The sequence below is a fragment of the Cervus canadensis genome, chromosome 2 (assembly GCF_019320065.1).
Source record: "Cervus canadensis isolate Bull #8, Minnesota chromosome 2, ASM1932006v1, whole genome shotgun sequence".
In the NCBI taxonomy this organism is placed as follows: Eukaryota; Metazoa; Chordata; class Mammalia; order Artiodactyla; family Cervidae; genus Cervus; species Cervus canadensis.
This window is the reverse complement of record NC_057387.1, coordinates 83903900-83928525: the sequence shown is the minus strand read 5'-3', so window position 1 is coordinate 83928525 and position 24626 is coordinate 83903900. Positions and strand designations below refer to the sequence as shown.

General features: G+C 41.2%; 1 protein-coding gene across 10 annotated transcripts in view; it reads right to left on the bottom strand.

The window, feature by feature from the left end:
- FGGY (FGGY carbohydrate kinase domain containing) overlaps positions 1–24626 on the bottom strand; it is a 483924-nt gene that overhangs the window by 429477 nt on the left and 29821 nt on the right. For all 10 annotated transcript variants that reach the window (XM_043461161.1, XM_043461164.1, XM_043461163.1 and 7 more), the window contains 2 exons: positions 13847–13958; positions 8032–8183 (listed from right to left, as the gene is read on the bottom strand). In XM_043461161.1, coding sequence (XP_043317096.1) covers positions 8032–8183; positions 13847–13958 — 264 coding nt within the window. The remainder of the gene's footprint in view (positions 1–8031; positions 8184–13846; positions 13959–24626) is intronic.

The following is a 24626-nucleotide window of genomic DNA, read 5'->3' as shown; positions in this document are numbered from 1 at the left end:
ACCCATCACACAGGAAACACTCAACCAATACTTTGTAAATGAAAAAAAAAATGATCCTGGCACCCATTGTTCCCAGCCTCAGATTCTCCTGAAGTTGTCACATCCAACTTTCTTCCCTGAACTAGTTTATCCAAACCCTGGAAGGCAAACATTTGAAGAAGCAGTAGAGTGAAATGGTGATAAGCCCATTCAATGGGTCTGAAATGCCAAGGTTCAAACCCCAACCTTGCCATTTACTAGCTGAATAACCTCAGGCAAATTGTTTAACATTTCTGAGGCTGTTTTGTCATCTGTAAAAGATGAGACTTACTGTCTAGGGTGGTTGTGAGGAACAGATAAGTTTAACTGGGATGAAATGCTTAGACAAGTGCTAGATATATAATAAGCACTACATACATTTTGGCTACTGATTTCATCTATTTTCTCTGCTGTTGCTGTTGTTTAGCTGCTCAGTTGTGTACGAATCTTTGCGACTCCTTGGACTGCAACATCCCAGGCTTCCCTGTCCATCACCATTTCCTGGAGCTTGCTCAAACTCATGCCCATTGAGTCGGTGATGCCATCCAACCATCTCGTCCTGTCATCCCCTTCTCCTCCTGCCGTCAATCTTTCCCAGCATCGGGGTCTTTTCTAATGAGTCGGCTCTTCACATTAGGTGGCCAAAGTATTGGAGCTTCAGCATCAGTCCTTCCAAAGAATATTAAGGATTGATTTCCTTTAGGATTGACTGGTTTGATCTCCTTGCAGTCCAAGGGACTCTCAAGAGTCTTCTCCAACACCACATCTATTTCCTTATTCTGTTCTTATTGCTTAGTTCAAAAAAGCTATAATTTTGCGAAGGCAGAGATCACTTTTTTTGTGAAGGCAGGCCCCCATAGGAAGGGAATAGAGGATGGAGCTGTTTGTATGGATTTTGATGTACATATACTTACATGATATGAGGCTAGGAGTAAAACATTTAACTTTTTTGGGGGGGCCTCAGTTTCCTCATTTATGGGCTTCCCCAGTGGCTCAGCAGTAAAGAATCTGCCTGTAGGGCTAGGAGACTCAAGGGATGCGAGTTCGATCCCTGGGTCGAGAAGTTCCCCTAGAGGAGGGCATGGCAACCCACTCCAGTATTCTTGCCTGGAGAATCCCATGGACAGAGGAGCCTGGCAGGCTACAGTCCATAAAGTCACAAAGAGTCTGACACAACTGAAGTGACTGAGCACGCATGCATGTTCCTCATTTATAAAAAATGATAAATCTAACCACGAGATAGTATAAAAACTGAATAATCACTGTGGAATAAAATAACTCTGGGGCTGTAAGCATTGGTGAATTTTAGGGGAAACATGTACAAGATATTCAGTGAGTCACTCTGCTTTGCAGTTCAAAGCTGGCTGCCTCCTGGTACAGGTATCATACATTGGATACAGAGGATTCAGATAAATGAAAGACTCTGAAAACCTGTTTTATACTCTTCTACTATGTTCTATGATTGTTGATTTGTCTGACAATTTTGTGGTCATTTTCAGATGCTTGCTTTAGCTATTATTTAAACAGGGAAAACATGCAACTCATTACACTCAGTGACTTGAAATAAGATATTCTAATGTTTAACATTCTCTCAATTGGCTATAGAATGTTACTGACATATCCATCGGTAGAGACAAACATTTTAAAACACAGTGGAAGTGAGAATTAAACTTCTATTCGAATATCTACTGTATAAGATATTTTACAAATATCTGACTAAACTACAATTAATTCCACAAGATTGATATTATTGTCATTAGTCATTTGACAGCTACACATGCTGAAAAATCACAGACATTGATTTAGTCAAAGGTCATTCAAAACTGTTAAACGGTGGAGAAAGATTTAAATGCAAGTGTCATTTGCCTTCAAATCCAGTACTTGTTGTTACAGAACTGTGTTCTACCTCCCAAAGTTCCTTTCTTGTATTAGCTCTACTGCAAAGACCTGATGAATGTAGGTAAATAATATCAAGACCTATGCACGCATTTAAAGCCAGAGTAACTAATAAAGACTACAGTTTCCACTATATTGCCATCAAAAAAGAAATGCTCCATTTTTAAGAAAGAAACTGACACTGTTTATCTTTCATAAAGTTTCAAGACAAGAAACCTGAAGAAAAGAAAATAGATCTTACTATATAATCAAGAGGAATAGATGACTAAGGCTGGTCAAGGCACTTATTCTGCAAGTCTCTCACTGTACAGAGGAGACAATGATCAGGCTTTCCTGGAGTCTAACAGAGGTTTCTTTTTAATAGTTCCTACTGCAAAGCATTCAACTGACACCTTGCACAGCTAGCAGGAAGTTATCAAACCACTTCTCCGGGCATCCAAACTCCCTGGTTGCTCCCAAGAACCTACATACACAGGAAAAAGCACATTAGAACCAATCAGAGCATCACTTACTCATTTCCCCAATATGTTGCCAAGAGAACAGAGGCAGAACTGTATGGACTGGGGAAATGAAAGGGACAGATACGTGTTCTAAACCCATCAACGAAATTCTCTGACATTCCAGCCAGCTGCTTCCAGACTTTTGGAATGAACAATGAAAACTGCAAACTATAAAATGATTAGCTTTCTGCTCTGCTGACAATGGCAAAAAGAGGAAATGAGTTAAAAGAGGGGTTGGAATATCTCCATGCATCCTCTACAAGCCAGTTAATTAACTTCCATTAACAGTGAGCTGTCAGGATCGGCATCAGCCCGTTAACTTGCTTGACCTTCCTCAGCCTGCACCTCGTTACCCTACAATGTTTCATGTTTATAAAGATAGGAGACTCCAGCTGTTTCAGCCTGAGAGAACTTAATTTACATTTGGGCTTCATTAAGATGAGAGGCAGAGTCATTGAGACCAAATGGAGAAGCCAGACTGCTGGGGGTTATGAAAAATTCAAATGGCATTTTTCCTTTTATCTGACAATTCTTATTAAGGAGACATACAGTCAACCTAAAACACATAAACCTTAAATGAAAAAGACACGATTAAAATTCCATATTGCAGAACTAGGACCCAAGTGGCTTTGTCCATGAGCCATGGTGGTCCTAGTACATCACTTTTGTCTTCTGGGAAGTCTGAACTCCAAATTCTATCCAACTGCCTCTGACATTCGATTCCAGGCTAAGCACAAGGAGCGCATGAATGATAGCAATGCTGAAATGAGTGGTCAGCTCTGACTCCTCCACCTAGCTCACCCCTCGTGGCCAATCAGCCTCAATGTCCTGCTGACATTAATCCCTAACAATTCTGGGAACCTGTCTCCTCTCCATCCCACAGTGCCTAATTCAGGTCTCATCACTTCTCACCTGGAGAACTGTAAGAGCTCCTTATTGTCCCACTCAAGTCATTCAAAAGATATTTACTGAGTACCCATTATGTGCCAGGCATTTGATTAAGGATAGGGACACAGCAAGGAACAAAATGGACATCACCTCCAACTTCCTGTGCATTACAGTGGTTGGAAAGGGTGAGCTTTATACAAATCATTATACAAATGGACGTGTCATTACAATTTATGAAAGATATAATGAAATAAAATTAAGAGTAAAATGACACGGTTTCCCTGGTGGTCCAGTGGTTAAGAATCCGCCTGCCAATGCAGGAGACATGGGTTTGAGCCTCAGTCTGGGAAGATCCCACATGCCTCGAGGCAGCTAAGCCCATGCACCACAGCTACTGAAGCCCATGTGCCCTAGAGTCCATGCTCCACAACAACAGAAGAGGCAATGAGAAACCCGAATATTGCAACTAGAGAAAGCCTGCGCGAAGCAACCAAGACCCAGCTCAGCCCAAAATAAATCAATTAATGTTTTAAAAAGAGTAAAATGACAAAAGACCTCTGATTTACTTGAGGGTCAGAAAAGGCTTCTTTAAATATGTGACAGTAAAACTGAGATTCACATGATGAGTTAGAATCAATGGTGAGTAGAGGGAAGAATATTCAATCGGAAGGCACAGCGTCACTTAAGACCAGGGGTCAGCAAACATTTTCTGTAATGATCCAGAGAGTACACATTTTCAGCTTTGCAGGCAATGCAATCTCCATCTCAAATACTCAGGTCTACCACTGAAGTGCAAAAGTACCTCAGACAGCACATAAACAAATAATGTGGCTGGCTGCCAGTAAAACTTCACAGCCACCAAAGTCTTAATTTCATCTCATTTTTACCAGTCACAAAACATGACTCTTCTTTAAATTCTTCTTCAACATTTGAAAAGGTAAAAGCCATTCTCAGCTCCCAAGACATCCAAAAGCAAGCAGCAGGCCAGATTTGGCACATGGCCATAGTTGGCCAACCCCTAGTCAAGACTCTGAGATGGCAAAGACCTGGAGTGACTGAGGCACTCAGTGGGTCCCTATGGATGGACCGGAGGGAACAAAGTGAGCAGCAGGGGGAGGTGAAAATGATATCCTACACCATCTCCTGAGCCAGATTACAAATTTTGGAGCTTATCCTAAGAGCAAAGCAAGGCCGACAAAGTGCTATAATCAGAAAAAAAAGAAAACTGATTCTTGGGGAATTCCCTGGTGGTCCAGTGGTTAGGACTTGGCACGTTCACTGCTGGGGCCTGGGTTTGATATCTGTGAAGAACTAAGATCCCACGAGCTATGTGGCATGAGCAACAAATAAATAATTAAAAAAAAAAAAAAAAAGAAAACTGGTTCTTACTCCCCACAACATACACATTTTCTTACTCCTCATCTAATCTCTTCACCCTGACCAACGTATCTAGGATATTTCCTCCTCTGGCTAACAACCAGCCCTAATCTCTCTCACCAAACAGGCCCTTAACAAATCAAGCCCAGGCTGCTTACCTGGTCTCATTTTCTATTACTCCCAGGGAAGCATCTCAGGCTCCTGTCCTGGGGCCTATGTACCTTACGATAACAAAAAACGGTCTCTCTAGAATATCCTTCCTTTCTTCTCTACTAGGCAAAACCTCCAGTCATATCTTGAGGCTCATATCAAGTAACTTGTCCAGGAAGCAGATTATTTTCCCCAAAAGCACTTTTTATATTCGTTTATCACAGTGCTCAGGGCATCTTCTGCTGGCTCTGGGTCCATGTTTCTATCCTCCTTATGCTTCCCCACCACTGTCCCACTGGACCCTGTGCCCCTTGCAGGTAAGGCTGAGTCCTCCTTGTACCCATGCCCCCAGTGCCTACCATACTGCCAGTTGATGGCAGGACCACAAGTAAGATTTGACATATTAAGGAATGAATGAAGAGTAAACACCTAGCAAGCCTATGAACTTGGCATAGGCTCATGTTCTGATGTTGAATGTGCTGTTGAACAGCTCGTGAAGCTATGTGCATGCGTGTATGCTAAGTCGCTTCAGTTGTGTACAACTCTTCTCGATCCTATGGACTGTAGCCCGCCAGGCTCCTCTGTCCACGGGATTTCTCCAGGAAAGAACAGTGGAGTGGGTTACCATTCCCTCCTCCAGGGGATCTTCCAGACCCAGGGATCAAACCTGTGTCTCTTATATCTCTCGCATTGGCAGGCGGGTTCTTTACCACTAGCGCCACCTGGGAAGCGCTATGTCCATGTCCCTATGTGTCAGTTCCCCATAAGCCCACTAAAAAGAAGGAACTGCTTCCCACTTCTCCATACATGAATGCTTTTCAGGATATAAGGGTAGAAAAGCCTTTAGAACCGCAAGTGGTTTTGTGAATCTGCAGGCAGCAACATCAGCACCACCTGGGAGCTTGTTAGAAACCTAAATTCTCAGGTCCCATCTCAGGGCTGCTAAGTCAGAACCCACAGTTCAGTAAGATCTCCAGGTGATTCATTTACACATTAAAGTCTGAGAAGCTATAAAGCCACTGGCACGCTTTAAGGAGAAGATGCGAAAACTGATGTTAGAAGTTGTTTTGATTTTGAATTTGCAAACACAGTAAAACCAAAGGAATTCTCAGCAAGGATTCCTGGGTATGCTTACCAAAAAAATAAAAATCGATTTAAAAAAATCTGAAACACAGGTTTGAAGCTCAACGTTCAGGTACTTGAATACACAGTGAGGCACGGTGTAGAGCCATGCTCAGAAAATTCTGAAATGGAATCGACTAAATGAATGGACAGATGGAATGTCAGTCTTAGGTCATAATCACAGTCAGGAAATCGAGATATTAATTATTTTCTGTGGGCTTTATTTAGTTTACTTTGATCTCAAGCACATAGGCAAATATCCAGACAAGCTTATAATTGGATGTATATTAAGATCTCCTGGGATGCGAAGCACTAAGCTGGCTACAAAGCCGGTGCTCGGGAAGGTGCTGGTATTGCACCAATGACCACCTGTCCCATTCTCGTCACCTAATTTAGAATAGCTCTTCTTTACCTATGGCCAAGAAGGGTGACATAGCCAACCTATTTGTTCTTTTGCACCATGTTTAGGCTGGCTTAGAGACCACCACCACCCCTGTTACTGGTACTTCCTGGACAGGCAAGCTTTAAAGAGGGTTTCAGCACTGCATGACAAATGGAGTGAGCTGGAATTTAGAGACCAGGAGACACCGGTTTACATTCTGGCTCTATCATCTGTTTGGGAAAGTCATATAACCCTCTCTCTCAGTCTCAGTTTCTCATGCCATCAAGCAGGCAGACGTTGCTAGAATGAAATCAATTAAAGCCTATCAAACACAGAATAGAGTGTGGGGGCAGTGCAGGGCAGTTCAGTAATCTGATTTGTATTTCAGGATATTTTGGTATCCAGTTTTCAAAGTGACCCAATTCAACTCACTCAGTTTATAAACAGAAGAAGTGAACCCTGGGACGAGAAATGCTTTGCTCAAAGTCATACACTGTGATGCTAGTAGAGTCAGAATTAGGATCCTGAAACCCCCAACTCCTAAAACACCGTTATTTTCAAACTCCTAGCAAATACAGGCATTTTTCTGCAAATTAAAACTTACAAAATAGCTCAATATACTAAACAAGTAACAACCCAAGCCTGCCTTAATTATCAATATCCTTTTTGCTCATCTCTCTCTGTCCCATGGTGGCAATCCAAGGACACCTTGTCAGCACCCTGAAACTCTCCCCCAACCCCAACCCCAACCCCACATTTGAATAATTGAAGAACCAGCCCACCAGAGCCAGTACATGAATCACAGCAGGTCTTACCCTTAGATGAATTGTCTTCTGACCAGACCACCTAGGGGTTTTCAAGTCCTTACAGTTCCCAGAGGACCTGAACTTTCTCATGCATCCATATCTACTAGGAACCATTAAGTTGACATCACCATTCTCTGCACTTCATAAATGATCCTAACATCTGGAAATGGGAACCACCTGCAAGTGCTTTGTTCAGAGATCATCTTATCACACAAGGACATGGAAACTCAAGTTTAGGTGAGATGAGAAAGGCATTCCATAAAATGCCACCAAGGTCAAACATTAATCACTGGGGGCTAAAAGTATGCAGAGAATGTTCCAGTTAGAAGATCAGGACTTGAATCCCAGCTCTGCCACTTTCTAACTGGAATGGTAATTAACCTCTGTGAACTGCAGCAGAGCAGTGGATGTTACGAAAAATCAATTTCAGAGTCAGTTTTAGGTTCAGATTCTGGCTCCGTTGCATGCTTCCTGAGTCACTTAGGGTGAGCTGACAAATCTCTATTAGTTTTAGCTTTTACAAAACACATAAAAAAGAAAAAGAAAACTGTAGGGTTGCTGCTAAGATTCTGAGTCGCTTAGGGTGAGCTGATGAATCTCTATTAGCTTTAGTTTTTACAAAACACACACAAAGAAGAAAAAAAAAAGACTACTTTATAGGGTTGCTGTCAGGATTCAAAGAGATAATCTCTGTCAAATACTTATCACAGTGCCTTGCATGAGTTAAGCAGAATGACTTAACTGCAACTGAATCAATAAAATGGGATCAACCTTCTTAGAGTTGCTGGAAAAATCCAACATAGCAGACGAGCAGGGTGCCTGGTACGGATAGATTCACTGGAAGGAATCCTCTGCTATTATGAGCAATCTCTCCCCAAACTTGTGCACTCACCTCTTTTAGCCACAGAAGCTTTGGGGCCTGCATCTCCACAGACATTACGCCCCCGACGTATTGCAGGACACTGTGCTTGGTCTCGTTGATCCGGTGGACCTGACTGACCGCCCGGTGATCCAGCCACATGATGACGTTTCGATGCGAATCCCCTAGCAAAAACAAGGAAAGGGGGTGTTTATGGATTCCCAAGGGCAGAAATCTTCACAACAGCTTCTATAACTTCACACATCAACCGGGAACACCACCAACACTGACTGGTACATCCCGCCCAAACCTCAGATCTCCCTTCAAGCGATGTACTCTTTGAATATAGTTCCACGGTTAAATGTCTACAAAAGAACCTAGTCAAGATTCACTGATTAATTATACAGTATTACCATTCATTCTCTCAACTTTTCCCCTCTCCTATCCCTTATATCTAAGAAACACTTTTCTGGATGTATACTCAAGCAAAGAACCAATGAAATAAGCCTAAACAATACTTTTAAGATATGCCTCCTGGAAACCAGGACATATATTTCAGGTATGATTATCATATACATCTACATAATGGCTATTATCTGCTTATAGTCTCACTGCCTCCAGCCACTTTAATTAAAATTAGTTAATTTAAGTGCTTTTTACTCACTTGGTTGGTTTTGTGGAGTATTTTTTTCCATTTGGGGAACCAAGCAGACCTATAGGTGGAATGCTCTTTCAGTACAGACAGAGATACTGAAAAAGTTGTGGAATTTTTCTCAGCCTAAGTGTTCTCCTCTATAAAATGGGGATAACCAGGCCTAGACGGATTAACTGAGATTTTTCATTCATTGAACACAAAAGATAATGTGTGTAAAGATATAGCACATACTTGTCACATAGCAGACCCTCAAGAGGAATATTTCAGAGGAAGCAGAATTTGAAACCAGCTGGGAAAGGAGCATGGGCAGCACCCCTCACATCCAACCTCTGACACCTTGTAGCCCACAGAGGAACTAATTGCTCCTTTGTCCCTCCCCGAACCTTCATTAATTCATACTACAGTGATGGGCAAGTCACTACTATTTTCATAGTCCTCTGCTTCCTCCAATGGCAAAATGCAGAGAACAGCAATGAATACACCTGGCAGATTATAAAAGGGAAAGAGAAAAAGGACTCCAGCGGAACTGAGCCAGGCACTTCACACCTTATTTTATTTATTGGCAAAATAACTGTAGCTATTATATAATTTTGCTAATAACAAAAGCACAAATGTGTTTTGAAAGTAGATCTGTGCAGAGAATGGATAAATAAATAAGTAAAACAAGTTTAAACTTGAGCTACACCAGTTGGGGTATTTTTAAACACAATATATATGGTTTGTTGTTGTGGGTATACACACATGTGATAAAGGCACAGAAGAAAAGTGTTTGTGAACACCAACTACAGCAGAACCATCACCTGCTGGACAGAGGAGAGGAGGAGGGCATAGACTAAAGTGGTTTTTTCTTAAAAAAAATAAATAAATAATTGTGGCAAATATGATAAAACTTCATCTGTTTATCCTCATACATACATAGGAGGCTGTTATCTTATTTTCCTTACTCTTCCATAGATTTGAAAAAGAATTTTTAAAACGTAACCAAAAAAGTCAACCTGAGAAAATATCTAAATTAGGTCATCTTTGAAATAAGTCAAGGCCTCAGGCACTGATTTGCCTGACCAGAGAGATTTCAGGTCACAAAAAACTCCTCAAACAACATTAACACATTGAAAATAAAAGAAAGTACATGGAACCTTCCATAAGCACATCTAAGATTTTGTATAAAGGGCTGAGTGGATTCACTATATAACAAAAACCACTTACAGCTCTGGTTCTCAACCCTAGTTTTACATTAGAATCTCCTGGGATAGCTTTAAAAAATATTGACGTCCAGGTCCTATTCAAGAACCATCACAGAATCAGAATGTGGGTGTGTGAACACATTTCATGCATACACACACACACACGTGTGGGTGCTGGAAAGGACGGTATCAGTATCCCATCTTCAATACTGTACAGAATGTATCTGCAGCTGCGTCCGCCTGTTGCTAAACTATTAACTGTAAAGACAGACTGATCAGCTACTACTGCTCCACATGAAGAGGCTCTCAGAATGACATAATGAAGACTGTGCAGAATCAATTACTTTATTCTATTTATTATGATTATTAATTAATAATGTTCATTATAGACAACAGCATGGAAGTTCATCTTTCCAGTGCTTGTAGAAAAATACAAACAAATGACTCCACTGAAAGTTCACTTCATCTTTCAGTAACCATTTGCTACATGCCAGACACAGTGCTGGGTGCTGAGATACCAAGAAGAATGTGCCATAGACCCTGCTCTTATGGAGCAGGTGGGAAAGTGGACAAAACAGTCTGTATGTAGTGATGACTGCCAGGACAGAAGATGTGGACATGGTACACACAAGAGGAGGGGCAGAGAGAAGACCCCAGTTAGCGAAACCTGAGGCTGCACAGGGATAGCTTCTGATAGGCAGGAAAGCTTTTGGTTAATTCTGAAAATGTTTCATCATTGGGTAGGCAGGTGAAGAAAGAGTGAGGGAAGAGGGATCACACAACAGAGACAACACGTGAGCACAGACCCAAGACGGCATCATATTTAATACAACTGGAAACAATCTAATAGAGAAGAATTAGGGTTACAGAGTCAGTTTACCCTTGGGCAGATTATTCATCCCTGTACTCATTCAATTAGTACTGTGAATGCCTCACAGGAGGTGTTCTAGGGGTACCTGAAGGAAATGACTAGATCAGAAAACCATCTAAACATTAGGTTTCTGTTGCAGAGTAGCCTAGGTAGTAACTTCCTCCCTGACCCTAAACTATCACCCTCCATTCCTCTCCCTCCCAAGAGCTCCTGTGGCTGGAATGGTTCACCCAGAGTTACGATCTGAGCCAGGTGGGCTGCAGAGGTAGGAAGCACAGAGCAAGGGCCTCATGGTCCAACCCAGAGCTGCTCTGACCTTCAAAGGAAGAGAAACCAAACAATGAGATGATTTTAACACATAGATCAATGTCCTTAAACTATTGTACTTAGTTTACTTGGGAATTTTCCTCTTTTTTTGGTTACCATCTAAAGATGGTAAATTTTGCCAGCCTTGTGGGTTTGGTTTTAATGTCTGTGTGTGCTCAGTCATGTCCAACTCTTGATGGCCCCAAGGACTGTAGCTTGCCAGGCTCCTCTGTCCATGGAATTTTCCAGGCAAGAATACTGGATTGGGTCACCATTTCCTATGCCAGGGGATTTTCCCAACCCAGGGACCGAACCTGCATTTCTTATGTCTCCTGCATTGGCAGGTGGATTCTTTACCACTCGCACCACCTCAGAAACCCTTGGGTTTAATGGTAATAGCTAATTTTTTTATCCCACTCCACAATTACTCCAATTGACCAATCAAGAATGGGTCACTGCCAGGTAAGGAGAAGTCATTAAAGACCCTTTAATTCATCCTAAAAATCTGAATTTCACTTTCCAACACAGGCTAATCCACTGCACATAAAATCTAACCTTAATAGAACCTACTGAAAGGCAAGAAACTGGTAAGGGGCACCTGCAGCTGGGTGCATTTGATGAATGGGTACATTTTAACCTCTTAGGCGGAATATAATTTTTTTCAACACTTATAATTAGGGTTGCAACCTGGCTACTCTCTTTAATAGATTGCAACCTAATTACCCAATATTTTCAACACTTATAATTAGGGTAGCTACCTACATACCCTTTTAATTGTTAATAGGAAGCAATTCTACCTACACTGAGAAGAAAAGATGGTATCTGAGGGTGCTTGTATAAGCAGATTTAACAAAGAACTCTTCCTCCATTTCAAATGTTCTTGTTCCTAATATTATAGCTGTTCATTCATCTGTACCCAGTGATTCTCCAAATACTAGAATTACTGAGAAGACTTTATAAAAACACTGATAGCCTAGCTTCACCCAAGCCAACTGAATAAAAACAACCCTGGGTGAGGCTCATGAACTGATAATCTTAAACAGATCTCCAGTTGATTCTAACACGCAACCAGAGTTTAAAACCATGTATTTTAGCAGATTAGAGGTATAGAGTCCTTGGAACTTAGGGCTCTTAGCATCTAAAGCCCCATACAAAATGAGAATTCCTCATACAACATCCCTGACAGAACATCACCTGACTGCTCCTTAAAGCCAGCCTACAAAGCAGCCCCGGCAGCCTCCCCAGCGGCCTGCTCCATGGCTGGAGAGGGCTTGCTGCTGCTGAGCTGAGTGCGCAGGTTCAGTCCCATTCTTTGGGTCTCTGCTCTCTGAAGTGGTCCAGACAGGAGCTGCTCCTGGACCAGAACAAAGTCAACTGAGCCAGTGGTTGGCCACGGAGAACAAGGACCATTTGTATTAATCTTTGAAGCCTTAACACTTAGTAAGACAGGGATTGGAACACAAGGGGTGCTAGTAAATGTGACAAAATTAGAAAAAAATGCGTGTGTGTAAAAGATGGGCACCATTACTACTTGTGTTCTAATCACTCGTCCATTTGCATACTTCTTCAGGGCATGTCACTTATAAATATCACTGTTCCATGCATCAGGTCCATAGGAATGAGTGGAACACATTCTCGTAAGTTAAGGAATTCATAATCAGATGGAAGAAACTTTTCTAAACAATCAAGTATCAGTCTCTCACTTAATTCTCAGAGCAAAGTGCTATTTCATTACTCTAAGTCTTTCAGAGATGAAACCAAGTCATGCAGAGGTTAAATGATTCACTCAAGGTGTATCAGCATTCATTCAAGGTGCTCAGCAGTAGCAGGGTTAAGATCTGAAACTATCTGACTCCAATTTCAGAGTGTCTCAGACTGCCCCAGTGTCTACAGCCACCATTTAAGAAAGGTGCTACTACAGCAGGGTCCACTACTAAGGATTTTTTAACACAGCCCAAAGCACGCTGTGATACCTATGCTGGTAACAGCCAACTGAAAATGCAGAGGGCCACACTCCTTTAGATGCAGGGTGCAATTTCCAATGTACCGTAGTCTCCACCACTCCCAAATGTCTGCCACCCATTAAAAGGATAAATATCAGTTGAAATTTATCTCTGCACATGTGCTGTTATTTTTCTCAAATTTGGCCCACTTTACTCACTTACATCACCTACCTGACTTTTGGGGTCGCAACTTCGGTGCTAGCACTACTGGCTAAAGTATCCCAAAAGGGCACATACTCATCCATGAAAATTTTCTGATGGTAGGTGCAAGTGGCACTTAAACATTTGAAATAGCTCATCAAAGTACTCATGAGTGTCTCCTAGAACAACATCATTCAACAGGAACATCTTTGGTCTGACTATTGAAAATAGAGACCATTTGTTTCCAGCTTCTGTGTGATATACAGTTCTACCTGTCTTATTCTATTTCCTTTAAATTAACTTGACTCACCCACTCAAATGAATGTGGTGGAGGAAATTCATATGCATAAGCAACTCCAGGTTACCTTCCTTGGAAAGGCCCAGACCACTTACCTGTTTCAAGGCTACTCACTCTGAGCTAATGATGCCATGTCCATCCTACACCAAACTTTCTACTGTTGCTCTTGTGCCCTAGGGAGCAGAGTCTCTTCCTAATCCACCTAATCCTAAAGTCACCCCTCTCCTACTAACTGCTGTCCAAGCTCTTAACCTCTGGGGACAAGATTTCTGGTCTCCATGCTCCACCTGTAAATCTCACTCATGGTGATAACAAACACTTGATCTCATGTTTCACCTGGGCCCCAGCCAGTCTCCCACCACCAGAAAAAAGAGACAGAAATGGTCCTACCTTCATGATTGACTGGTAAAGGACGAAACTGCTTATCCAAAACAACCAGAGAACATGTGGCATCAAACCCAAGCCCTCGAATTTGGTGTAAATTGACCCCTTGTACAACTTTCTGTTTTAAAAACAAATAAACAAAAATATGAGTTACAATACAGGCTTTTAAGAGACTTAAAACAGTTATGACTAGAAGGAAATGAATAAAGTACTTACAACAAAACACAGATAAAAACTCAGTATCACTAAAATATCAGAATTTTCTATACATTAATTTTAAAAAAGATAACCAATCTAATTGGAAATTAAGCCAACGACATGAGAAGTCACTTCATAAAAGAAACAGTCAAAGAGCATATATAGAGTATATAAAACGGTTCCAAACTCCACTAAAATTAAATAAATGCAAATAAAAATACTCCACTCTTCGTCTTTCTTATTGGCAAAAATGTAAAAATTAAGAATAAATAGTATTAATAGTGGCAAGATAGGGAGAAGTGGGCCTTCTTTACATGATTCTAACAATGTGATAATTTAGTACAGATTTTGAAGAATACAGTACAGTATTTATTAAAATTAAAAACATATATAACTTTTGACCCAGAAATCCCACTTCTAGGAAACTATCTTAATGAATTATTAGCATAAGTAAGTAAAATATTATATAAACCAAGGTTAACTGTTTACAAATATAAAAATTAGTAAAAACTATTTTATTAAATAAACTATGATACACCTATAAAACAGAATTTTCTACACCATTAAAAAAAAGAAGTAGAGAAGCATATTCTGGGTTTGGTAGTATGAAGAAGTTGGCAAATCTGCTTAACAAAATAAAAGCATAAAACCAGACAAAATCATCAAAAACAACTATTTGAGGGGAATAAAACTTAACCAAAGTCACATAAGAAACTTCTCAGTAACCTTTCTTGAAAATAAAACTGTACCTAAAACATTCTCACAAAACATATGCAAAAAAATCCCATACTTTTAGACTTTTATCTTATACCATACATAAACATTAACTCTAAAATGTATCATATCCCCAAATGTTAAGAATTTAGGTTATAATACTTGCAGAGAAAATCTTTATGACATGGGCCAGACAAAAATTTATTAAAAAGCAAGACTCATAAAAGAAAAAAATAATAAATTTGAATTCACTAAAATTTAAAAATTTTGCTCTTTAAAAGAAACAAGATAGTGAAAAGATAAGCTAAATATTAGAAGAAAATATTTGCAATTCATACATCTGATAATAGACATATATGAAATATATAAAGAACACTTATAACTCAATAACAAGAAGATAAACAATGCAGCTATTTCACGAAGTGCAATAAAATTTATCACACAATCCAGCAATTTCATTCTGTGGTATCCAAGCAGGAAAAATAAAAACATATGTCAACATTAAGACTTGTATGTGACTATTCACAGCAGAAATATTCAAAATACCCTAAAACTGGGAACAAACCAAATATTCATCATGGTTTAACCAAATGGTGAAACCAAGTGTAATATACCCATACAATGATATGTGCAACCACATGAATTAACCTTAGACCCTGGTTCCATTCCTGGGTCGGGAAAATCTGCTGGAGAAGGGATAGGCTACCCACGCCAGTATTCTTGGGCTTCCCTTGTGGCTCAGCTGGTAAAGAATGTGCCTGCAACGTGGGAGACCCGGGTTTGGTCTCTGGGTTGGGAAGAACCCCTGGAGAAGGTTCAGCTATCCACTCCAGTATTCTGGCCTGGAGAATTCCATGGACTGTAGAGTCCATGGGATAGCAAAGAGACAGACACGACTGAGTGACTTTCACTTAGAAAGAAATGTTCTAAAATTTAATTATGGTGATGATTATACAAAGGTGTAAATTTAATAAAATCATTGAATTATACATTTAAATTGATGATTTTATGGTATGTAAATTATACCTCAAGCTATTAAATATTTTTGAAAAAACAGAGCTATAAGACAAAAAATGGAAATATATCCATGGTACATTAATAAGGTAAAAAAAATAAAAAGTACATACAACTGTTACTAATGGTTGTCTCTGAGAGAAGAAACAACAACTGGAGGAGATGAGAGATTTTTCACTCTGTCATGTAATTTTTTAAGTTGTAGAATAACAGATTTATTAATTCTATTTTTTTATTTTTGTTTCCACAGTTTCCTTTTGTGAAAAAGCACAAGTGATTATATTCATTAATATTTCCTGGAAACTTAAAACAGATAATAACCTTTAAAAGCCCACAAAAATCAATTCAAATGTGTCCATCATCATTAAAAAAGTTAAAAAAAATTAAAAAATAAATTTAAAGAGAGAAAATGTACAATTCTTCTTTTCCCCTGTTATGGAATGCCAGATTTGTCATTTACGACTCTATTTCTTACTTTGTATGTGTTCCTCAAATAAGAGCTACACACAACTATTACTTATTTTCAACAAGGAAAAGCATTAATTTTTTTTCAAATACTAACAACAAATAATAAAATGCCATCATGTATTGAGCACTTACTGTGTGTCAGGTACTTTACAAGCATCACCTTATTTAATCCTTACAAAGCCTATTGAGGAAACATTTAGTATTTTCATTTCATAAAAAGAGTAAGTAGAAGACTAGGAAGAGAAGGGAAGAGCAAGCACATCCCGGAGGTTGAGAACTTGAACTTAATCCTGTTTCAGAGCCAGTCAATGGCTATGTTCTTCCTGCCACATGTTCCTATGTTCTACTCCACCACACTGCCTGCCTGCCCGAGAGATTTATCCTGCAGACAGGGCATGTGTCCTCAGAAGAACATTGCCAGTGACCTACCTGTGACTCCAGGCAACATCTTTGCCCCACAGTACCAGATGAACGCCCTGTAAATCTTTACTACTTTATTGATCCATCAAGAATTAGAAGAGCATGTTCAGTTCAGTCACTCAGTCGTGTCCGACTCTTTGCGACCCCATGAACCGCAGCACGCCAGGCCTCCCTGTCCATCACCAACTCCCGGAGTCCACCCAAACCCCTTCTCCTCCAACCATCTCATGTCGTCCCCTTCTCCTCCTGCCCTCAATCTTTCCCAGCATCAGGGTCTTTTCAAATGAGTCAGCTCTTTGCATCAGGTGGCCAAAGTGTTGGAGTTTCAGCTTCAACATCAGTCCTACCAATGAAGAGCATGAGGAGCATATAAATTCATGACAAAGAGCCACAAAGACCTGGTTTCAAATCCTAGCTCTGTCACTCTGGCTACATGATCCAAGGCAGGTTACACAATTTCAGTCCTTCCAGTCACCTTGTCTTGCTGGATCATGTCTCTGTAGCATTTATAAACATGGCCAACTCTGCCTGGAATGTCCTTCCAAGTTGGCTTGGAAATCTCTAGGTACTGGCTAATATCAATTTGGGTGCAGACCACCTGAGCTTGAAACCTGGCTCCAACACTGACTAGTCTTGTGACTCTGCTGCTGCTGCTGCTAAGTCACTTCAGTCGTGTCCGAGTCTGTGCAACCCCATAGACGGCAGTCCACCAGGCTACCCCGTCCCTGGGATTCTCCAGGCAAGAACACTGGAGTGGGTTGCCATGTCCTTCTCCAATGCATGGAAGTGAAAAGTGAAAGTGAAGTTGCTTAGTTGTGTCCGACTCTTAGCGACCCCATGGACTGCAGCCCACCAGGCTCCTCCATCCATGGGATTTTCCAGGCAAGAGTACTGGAGTGGGGTGCCATTGCCTTCTCCGCTTGTGACTTTAGGAAGCCACAAAACCAGCTCCCTTGGTTATTCAAAACTACTACTTAGACTATATCTCCTAATGATGTTAGGAGAATTCAGCAAAATAAGGTGTGATTAGCCCAACATCAGTGCACAAGAAGCAGCTGCCATTATATGAGTACATTAACTGCATTCAATCTTTGAACTCATGGAGCCTCAATCTGTCAATGCATAAACCAGCCCTAACTTCTACCTGCCATGTAGTCCTATTGGTCTCTGTGCCCAGAGAGCAAACGCCTGACTCAGGCATGCCCATCCCACACAGGCCTACAAACAGTCTCTAGTCAAGAGAGGAAGTGGGAGAGAACAGGTAGAAAATGCAATAAAACTCAATACAAAAAAGCTCTGCAGGAGAAAGGAGCATACACTATGGTATCAAAAGGGCCAGCTTCTGGTCCCAACTCCCAGTTCAGGTAATCTTGCACCAACATCATCACCTCTTTGAGCCTCGTGTTCCTGACCGAGAGATAGGTAAGGATCAAAAGTGTGAATTAGTTTGAAAGTGCCTTGGAACTGATCAACCTTTGTAGGAAACGTGAAGGATGGAAAAACTCACTTGATGCTTCATAAATTGTGTTTATGGAATCTTATGTATGAAGTATAGCATGCTCTTTGTGTCATGTAATCACATATAAAAACCACAGGATGGACGATTGAAAGATTAAACTCGAATCCTCCTAAGAATTGTGGTGAAGGTGACCTTCCAGTAGAAGCAAAGAAAATATTCTCTTCAGTCTATTTTATGAATCCCCTCTGAAGACCTGCAGAGTTCTTCTATATTCTAATTTGGCTTTTCAGCAACAAAGGTTCAGCGTCTCCATTTCTAAAAGGGAAACCTATCACAAAGAACTGGAGAAATAACTGTGACATGCATTTAAACCTGATTTGGTTAGGCAGCCACTGTCATTTGCCCAGCCTTATATGGGAATACCTTACGATCATGCTTATCATGATTGAGAACCCCCCCCCCAACTCCTCCACCCCACCCCCCAGCTAAACCATCTCAGAGAGATGGCTGTCAGAGTCACACTACCCAGAAGGCCCCTGGGACTTTGACCTGCTGACCTGAGGATTCTTTTTTATACTCTCATTAATGGAAGAAGAAAGCAGGCTAGTAAACTCAACCCAACAACTTGGCATCAAGGGAATTTCCTCGGCTAGAGAGAAAGCACATTGCTCTGCTAAAGAATTTCCAGAGAAGGAGATTTCTGCAACTTCATTCGGTAACCTGGTCCATGTCTTGCAACTGTCAACTCGTAGCTATGGGGCAGCAAACAAATATTTGGGGAAGGGATTGTGCATCGCTTTGTTCTGACTGTGGGAACCAGTTCAATCCTGCATGTGTTTTAAATCAGCAGGCTCTGCCATATTGGGTGGGGAGACAGCGTTCCTCAGAAATCTTCCAAACTGAGAACTGGAGGGTCAGAGGCATACCTGGTTTTATCTTTAGCTCTATCTGAATCAAGGGTCAAAGCCTGGGGCCTCACAGAATTCAGCTTGCAACAGAGTTCCATGTGGCTGGTACTGTATTCTTTTAAATCTTGATTTGAATGCCTTTGTCAGCTTTGGGGGTATGCATGAGGTTATGAAATCCCTAGTTCCCTCAGGCCCATCAGTCCCCATTGCCTACACAATTCAATTACTCATTCATTCAGTCAGTCAGCAAATATTCAATACTATCAAGCCCCTTCTAAGGTCATGCTATGCTCTCTTCTGGGTATTTGGGAAGCAAGGGAAAGAAAAAAAAATTTTTTTAATTCCTTACCCTTTTGGAGGTTACACTGTAGGGATAGACAACAGCCATAAAGTGAAAAAATTATATAGTGTATGTACAGTATACTAGAAAGTGATGTCATGGGAATCAGGAATGCCAGGGAAGGCAGAGACAGTTGCCAAAAAGGTGAGATTTGAGGAAACACTCGAAGGACCTGAGGAGCTGACCTTGTAGAAACCTGTGCAAAAAAAAAGTGTTTCTAGGAAGTGAATTTTGACCTACACTAAATTTTAACTAAAGGTAAACAGTGACATGTGGCTCAGTTCAGTTGCTCAGTCGTGTCTGACTCTTTGTGACCCCAGGGACTGCTGCACACCAGGCCTCCCTGTCCATCATCAACTCCCACAGTCTACCCAAACTCACGTCCATTGAGTTGGTGATGCCATCCAACCATCTCATCCTCTGTCGTCCCCTTCTCTTGCCCTCAATCTTTCCCCGCATCAGGGTCTTTTCAAATGAGTCAGCTCTTCGCATGAAATGCCAAAGTATTGGAGTTTCAGCTTCAACATCAGTCCATCCAATGAACACTCAGGACTGATCCCCTTGCAGTCCAAGGGACTCTCAAGAGTCTTCTCCAACACCACAGTTCAAAAGCATCAATTCTATAGATTCAATGCAAACCCTATCAGGCTACCAATGGTATTCTTCACAGAAATAGAACAAATAATTTCACAATTTGTATGGAAATACAAAAAACCTTGAATAGCCAAAGTAATCTTGAGAAAGAAGAATGGAACCGGAGGAATCAACCTGGCTGACCTCAGGCTCTACTACAAAGCCACAGTCATCAAAACAGTATGGTACTGGCACAAAGACAGAAATATAAATCAATGGAACAGACTAGAAAACCCAGAGATAAATCCACGTACCTATGGACACCTTATCTTCGACAAAGAAGGCAAGGATATACAATGGAAAAAAGACAACCTCTTTAACAAGTGGTGCTGGGAAAACTGGTCAACCACGTATAAAAGAATGAAACTAGTATGATAAAACCCACTGAAAAAATAAATAAATAAAATAAAATTAAATTAAAAAAAAAAAAGAATGAAACTAGAACACTTTCTAACACCATACACAAAAATAAACTCAAAATGGATTAAAGATCTAAATGTAAGACCAGAAACTATAAAACTCCTAGAGGAGAACATAGGCAAAACACTCTCCGACATAAATCACAGCAAGATCCTCTATGACCCACCTCCCAGAATATTGGAAATAAAAGCAAAAATAAACAAATGGGACCTAATGAAACTTAAAAGCTTTTGCACAACAAAGGAAACTAAGCAAGGTGAAAAGACAGCCTTCAGAATGGGAGAAAATAATAGCAAACGAAGCAACAGACAAAGGATTAATCTCAAAAATATACAAGCAACTCCTGCAGCTCAATTCCAGAAAAATAAATGTCCCAATCAAAAAGTGGGCCAAAGATCTAAACAGACATTTCTCCAGAGAAGACATACAGATGGCTAACAAACACATGAAAAGACGCTCAACATCACTTATTATCAGAGAAATGCAAATCAAAACCACAATGAGGTACCATTACACGCCAGTCAGGATGGCTGCTATCCAAAAGTCTACAAGCAATAAATGCTGGAGAGGGTGTGGAGAAAAGGGAACCCTCTTACACTGTTGGTGGGAATGCAAACTAGTACAGCCGCTATGGAGAACAGTGTGGAGATTTCTTAAAAAACTGGAAATAGAACTGCCATATGACCCAGCAATCCCACTTCTGGGCATACACACTGAGGAAACCAGATCTGAAAGAGACATGTGCACCCCAATGTTCATCGCAGCACTGTTTATAATAGCCAGGACATGGAAGCAACCTAGATGCCCATCAGCAGACGAATGGATAAGGAAGCTGTGGTACATATACACCATGGAATATTACTCAGCCATTAAAAAGAATTCATTTGAATCAGTTCTAATGAGATGGACGAAACTGGAGCCCATTATACAGAGTGAAGTAAGCCAGAAAGATAAAGACCAATACAATATACTAACGCATATATATGGAATTTAGAAAGATGGTACCGATAATCCTATATGCAAAACAGAAAAAGAGACACAGATGTACAGAACAGACTTTTGGACTCTGTGGGAGAAGGCGAGGGTGGGATGTTTTGAGAGAACAGCATCGAAACATGTATTTTATCTAGGATGAAACAGATCACCAGCCCAGGTTGGATGCATAAGACAAGCGCTCGGGGCTGGTGCACTGGGAAGACCCAGAGGGATGGGGTGGGGAGCGGGGATCGGGATGGGGAATACATGTAAATCCATGGCTGATTCATGTCAATGTATGGCAAAAACCACTATAACACTGTAAAGTAATTAGCCTCCAACTTATAAAAATAAATGGGAAGAAAAAAAAGGCATCAATTCTTCGGCGCTCAGCTTTCTTTATAGCCCAACTCTCACATCCATACATGACCACTGAAAAAACCATAGCCTTGACTAGATGCACCTTTCTTGGCAAAGTAATGGCACTGGAGCAGCAAGAGGCCGTGAGGAGAGACCCCACGTCCAAAGTCAGGAGCAGCGGCTGTGAGGAGACACCCCACGTCCAAGGTCAGGAGCGGCAGCTGTGAGGAGACACCCCACGTCCAAGGTCAGGAGCGGCAACCGTGAGGAGACACCCCACGTCCAAGGTCAGGAGCGGCGGCCGTGAGGAAACACCCCATGTCCAAGGTCAGGAGCGGCGGCCGTGAGGAGACACCCCATGTCCAAGGTCAGGAGCAGCGGCCGTGAGGAGATACCCCACGTCCAAGGTCAGGAGCAGCGGCCGTGAGGAGACACCCCACGTCCAAGGGAAGAGAAACCCCAATAAGACAGTAGGCGCTGAGAGAGGGCATCAGAGGGCAGACACAGTGAAACCACAATCACAGAAAACCAGCCAATCTGATCACAGGACCACAGCCTTGTCTAACTCAGTGAAACTAATCCATGCCATGTAGGGCCACCCAAGATGGACGGGTCATGGTGAAGAGTTCTGACAAAATGTGGTCCACTGGAGAAGGGAATGGCAAACCACTTCAGTGTTCCTGCCTTGAGAACCCCATGAACAGTATGAAAAGACATGTGGCTAGTGACTACTACATTGGACATTATGGATCTAAGGATGTATGGGAGTGAAATACGTTGGCTGAGGGCAGGAAGGGTGTACAGGAAGAAGAGAGAGTATGTGTGAAGGAGAGGAAGCGCTGCATGTGTGAAGACAGGTCAGATGGAAAACGCAGGTGGGAGGCAGAGCTGAGCGAAGGATCATGAGATAAACCAGGAGAGCAGGCTAAAACCAAACCATGCAAGGCCTGGAGGGCATGTTAAGAATTCTGAGTTCTATCCTAAGAGTAGTTTGAGGCTATAAGTAGTTTGAGGCCATAGAAGAGTTGTCAGGTTAGCATTAAAATGTCATTCCAGCTCAAGAAGGAGAACAATCACAGAGGGGAAGGACATTTAGGAGGAGGTTACATTCCAGCGCTGATCTAAACAAAAGATGAAAGTATGGGGTGTTGGAGATGGAGGGAATGCAGAGATATGACCTGACTGCAGGCTCATCACCCACTTCCTGGGTGACTTAGGAAAAGTCACTTCACTCTCTGGATCCCAGTTTTTCTTTTCAACTATAAAATGGAAGGAACAATCCCTCCCCTACCTACTTCATAGGACAATCAAGTGGATAGGAACATGCTTTATAAACCATACAGGTTCTATGAACGTAAGGAGGGTGACATCACTGCTCAATCCCACATGTGTGACTCCTTCTTCTGCTCACTCTCTCTCTCTCACTCAAAGTATATATTACTCATACAGCTGGTACAATCTAGGGGGGAAAAATGGTACTTTGTTGACTTCGTGGATATTTTTTCCCCATGCAACTGAACTATTTCATCCTTAGAGGCAGAGAACTTGTTGTAGCTCCCTCTCCCATATATATTCCAGTTCTTAGCAAAGAGTATAGCACTCAGAAGTGCTCAATAAATATCTGAAGACTAAATGACACCTCCAGCTTACCATCTTCTTCCCAATGGAATCTGTTACTATACACTAAACTTGCAATCGTCTTGCCTTGTTGAGGTGATTAAGATTTGTGGCTCCAAAAGAAATGTTTAGTCACTAAGTTGTGTTTGACTCTTTTGTGACCCTACGGACTGTAGCCTGCCAGGCTCCTCTGTCCATGGGATTTCCCAGGCAAGAATACTGGAGAAGGTTGCCATTTCCTTCTTCAGAGGATCTTCCCAACCCAGGGATGGAACTCATATCTCCTGCACCGGCAGGTGTATTCTTTACCACTGAGCCCCTGGGAAGCCCCCCAAAAGGAACATAAGCCATTAAAATCAGAGATGACATAGAACTCAAGACATGGAAGCAACCTAAATGTCCATCAACAGAGAAATGAATAAAGAAGACATGGTTCATATAAACAATGGAATATGACTCAGTAAAAAAAAAGAGAAAAAAGGCAAGAATAATGACATTTGCAGCAATAAAGATGGACCTAGAGATTGTCTTACTAAGTGAACTAAGCCAAGCAGAAAAGGACAAAAGATTCCACGTATATTATTGCTTATAAGTGGAATCTAAAAAAAAAGATACAAACGTACTTAGATACAAAATAGAAATAGACCTACAAACACAGAAAACAAACTTATGGTTACCAAAAGGAAAAGTGGGGGAGGAATACATTAGGGGTTTGGGATTAATATATACACACTACTTCCCCGGTGGCTCAGACAGTAAAGAATCGGCCTGTAATGCAGGAGACCTGGGTTTGATCCCTGGGTCGGGAAGATCCCCTGGAGAAGGGAATGGCAACACACTCCAGTATTCTTGCCTGGAAAACCCCATGGATGGAGGAGCCTGGTGGGCTACAGTCCATGGGGTCGCAAAGAGCTGGATATGACTGAGTGACTTCACGTTCACTATATATAAAATAGGTAACAAACAAGGGCCTACACTATAGCACAGGGAACTATACTCAATATTTTTGTACTAACCAATAAGGGAAAAGAATCTGAAAAAGAATATATGTGTGTGTGTGTGTGTGTGTGTGTGTGTGTATAAAAACTGAATCACTTTGCTGTACATGTGAAACTAACATTACATTGTAAATCAACTATACTTCACTTTCTATTTATTTACTTCAATTTTTAAAAAGAGATCTTTGTGTAGATAACAAGATGTGATTGGTATAAAGTGTTCAGCATGATACCTGGAACAGAGTTAGTGCCCAAGAAATGT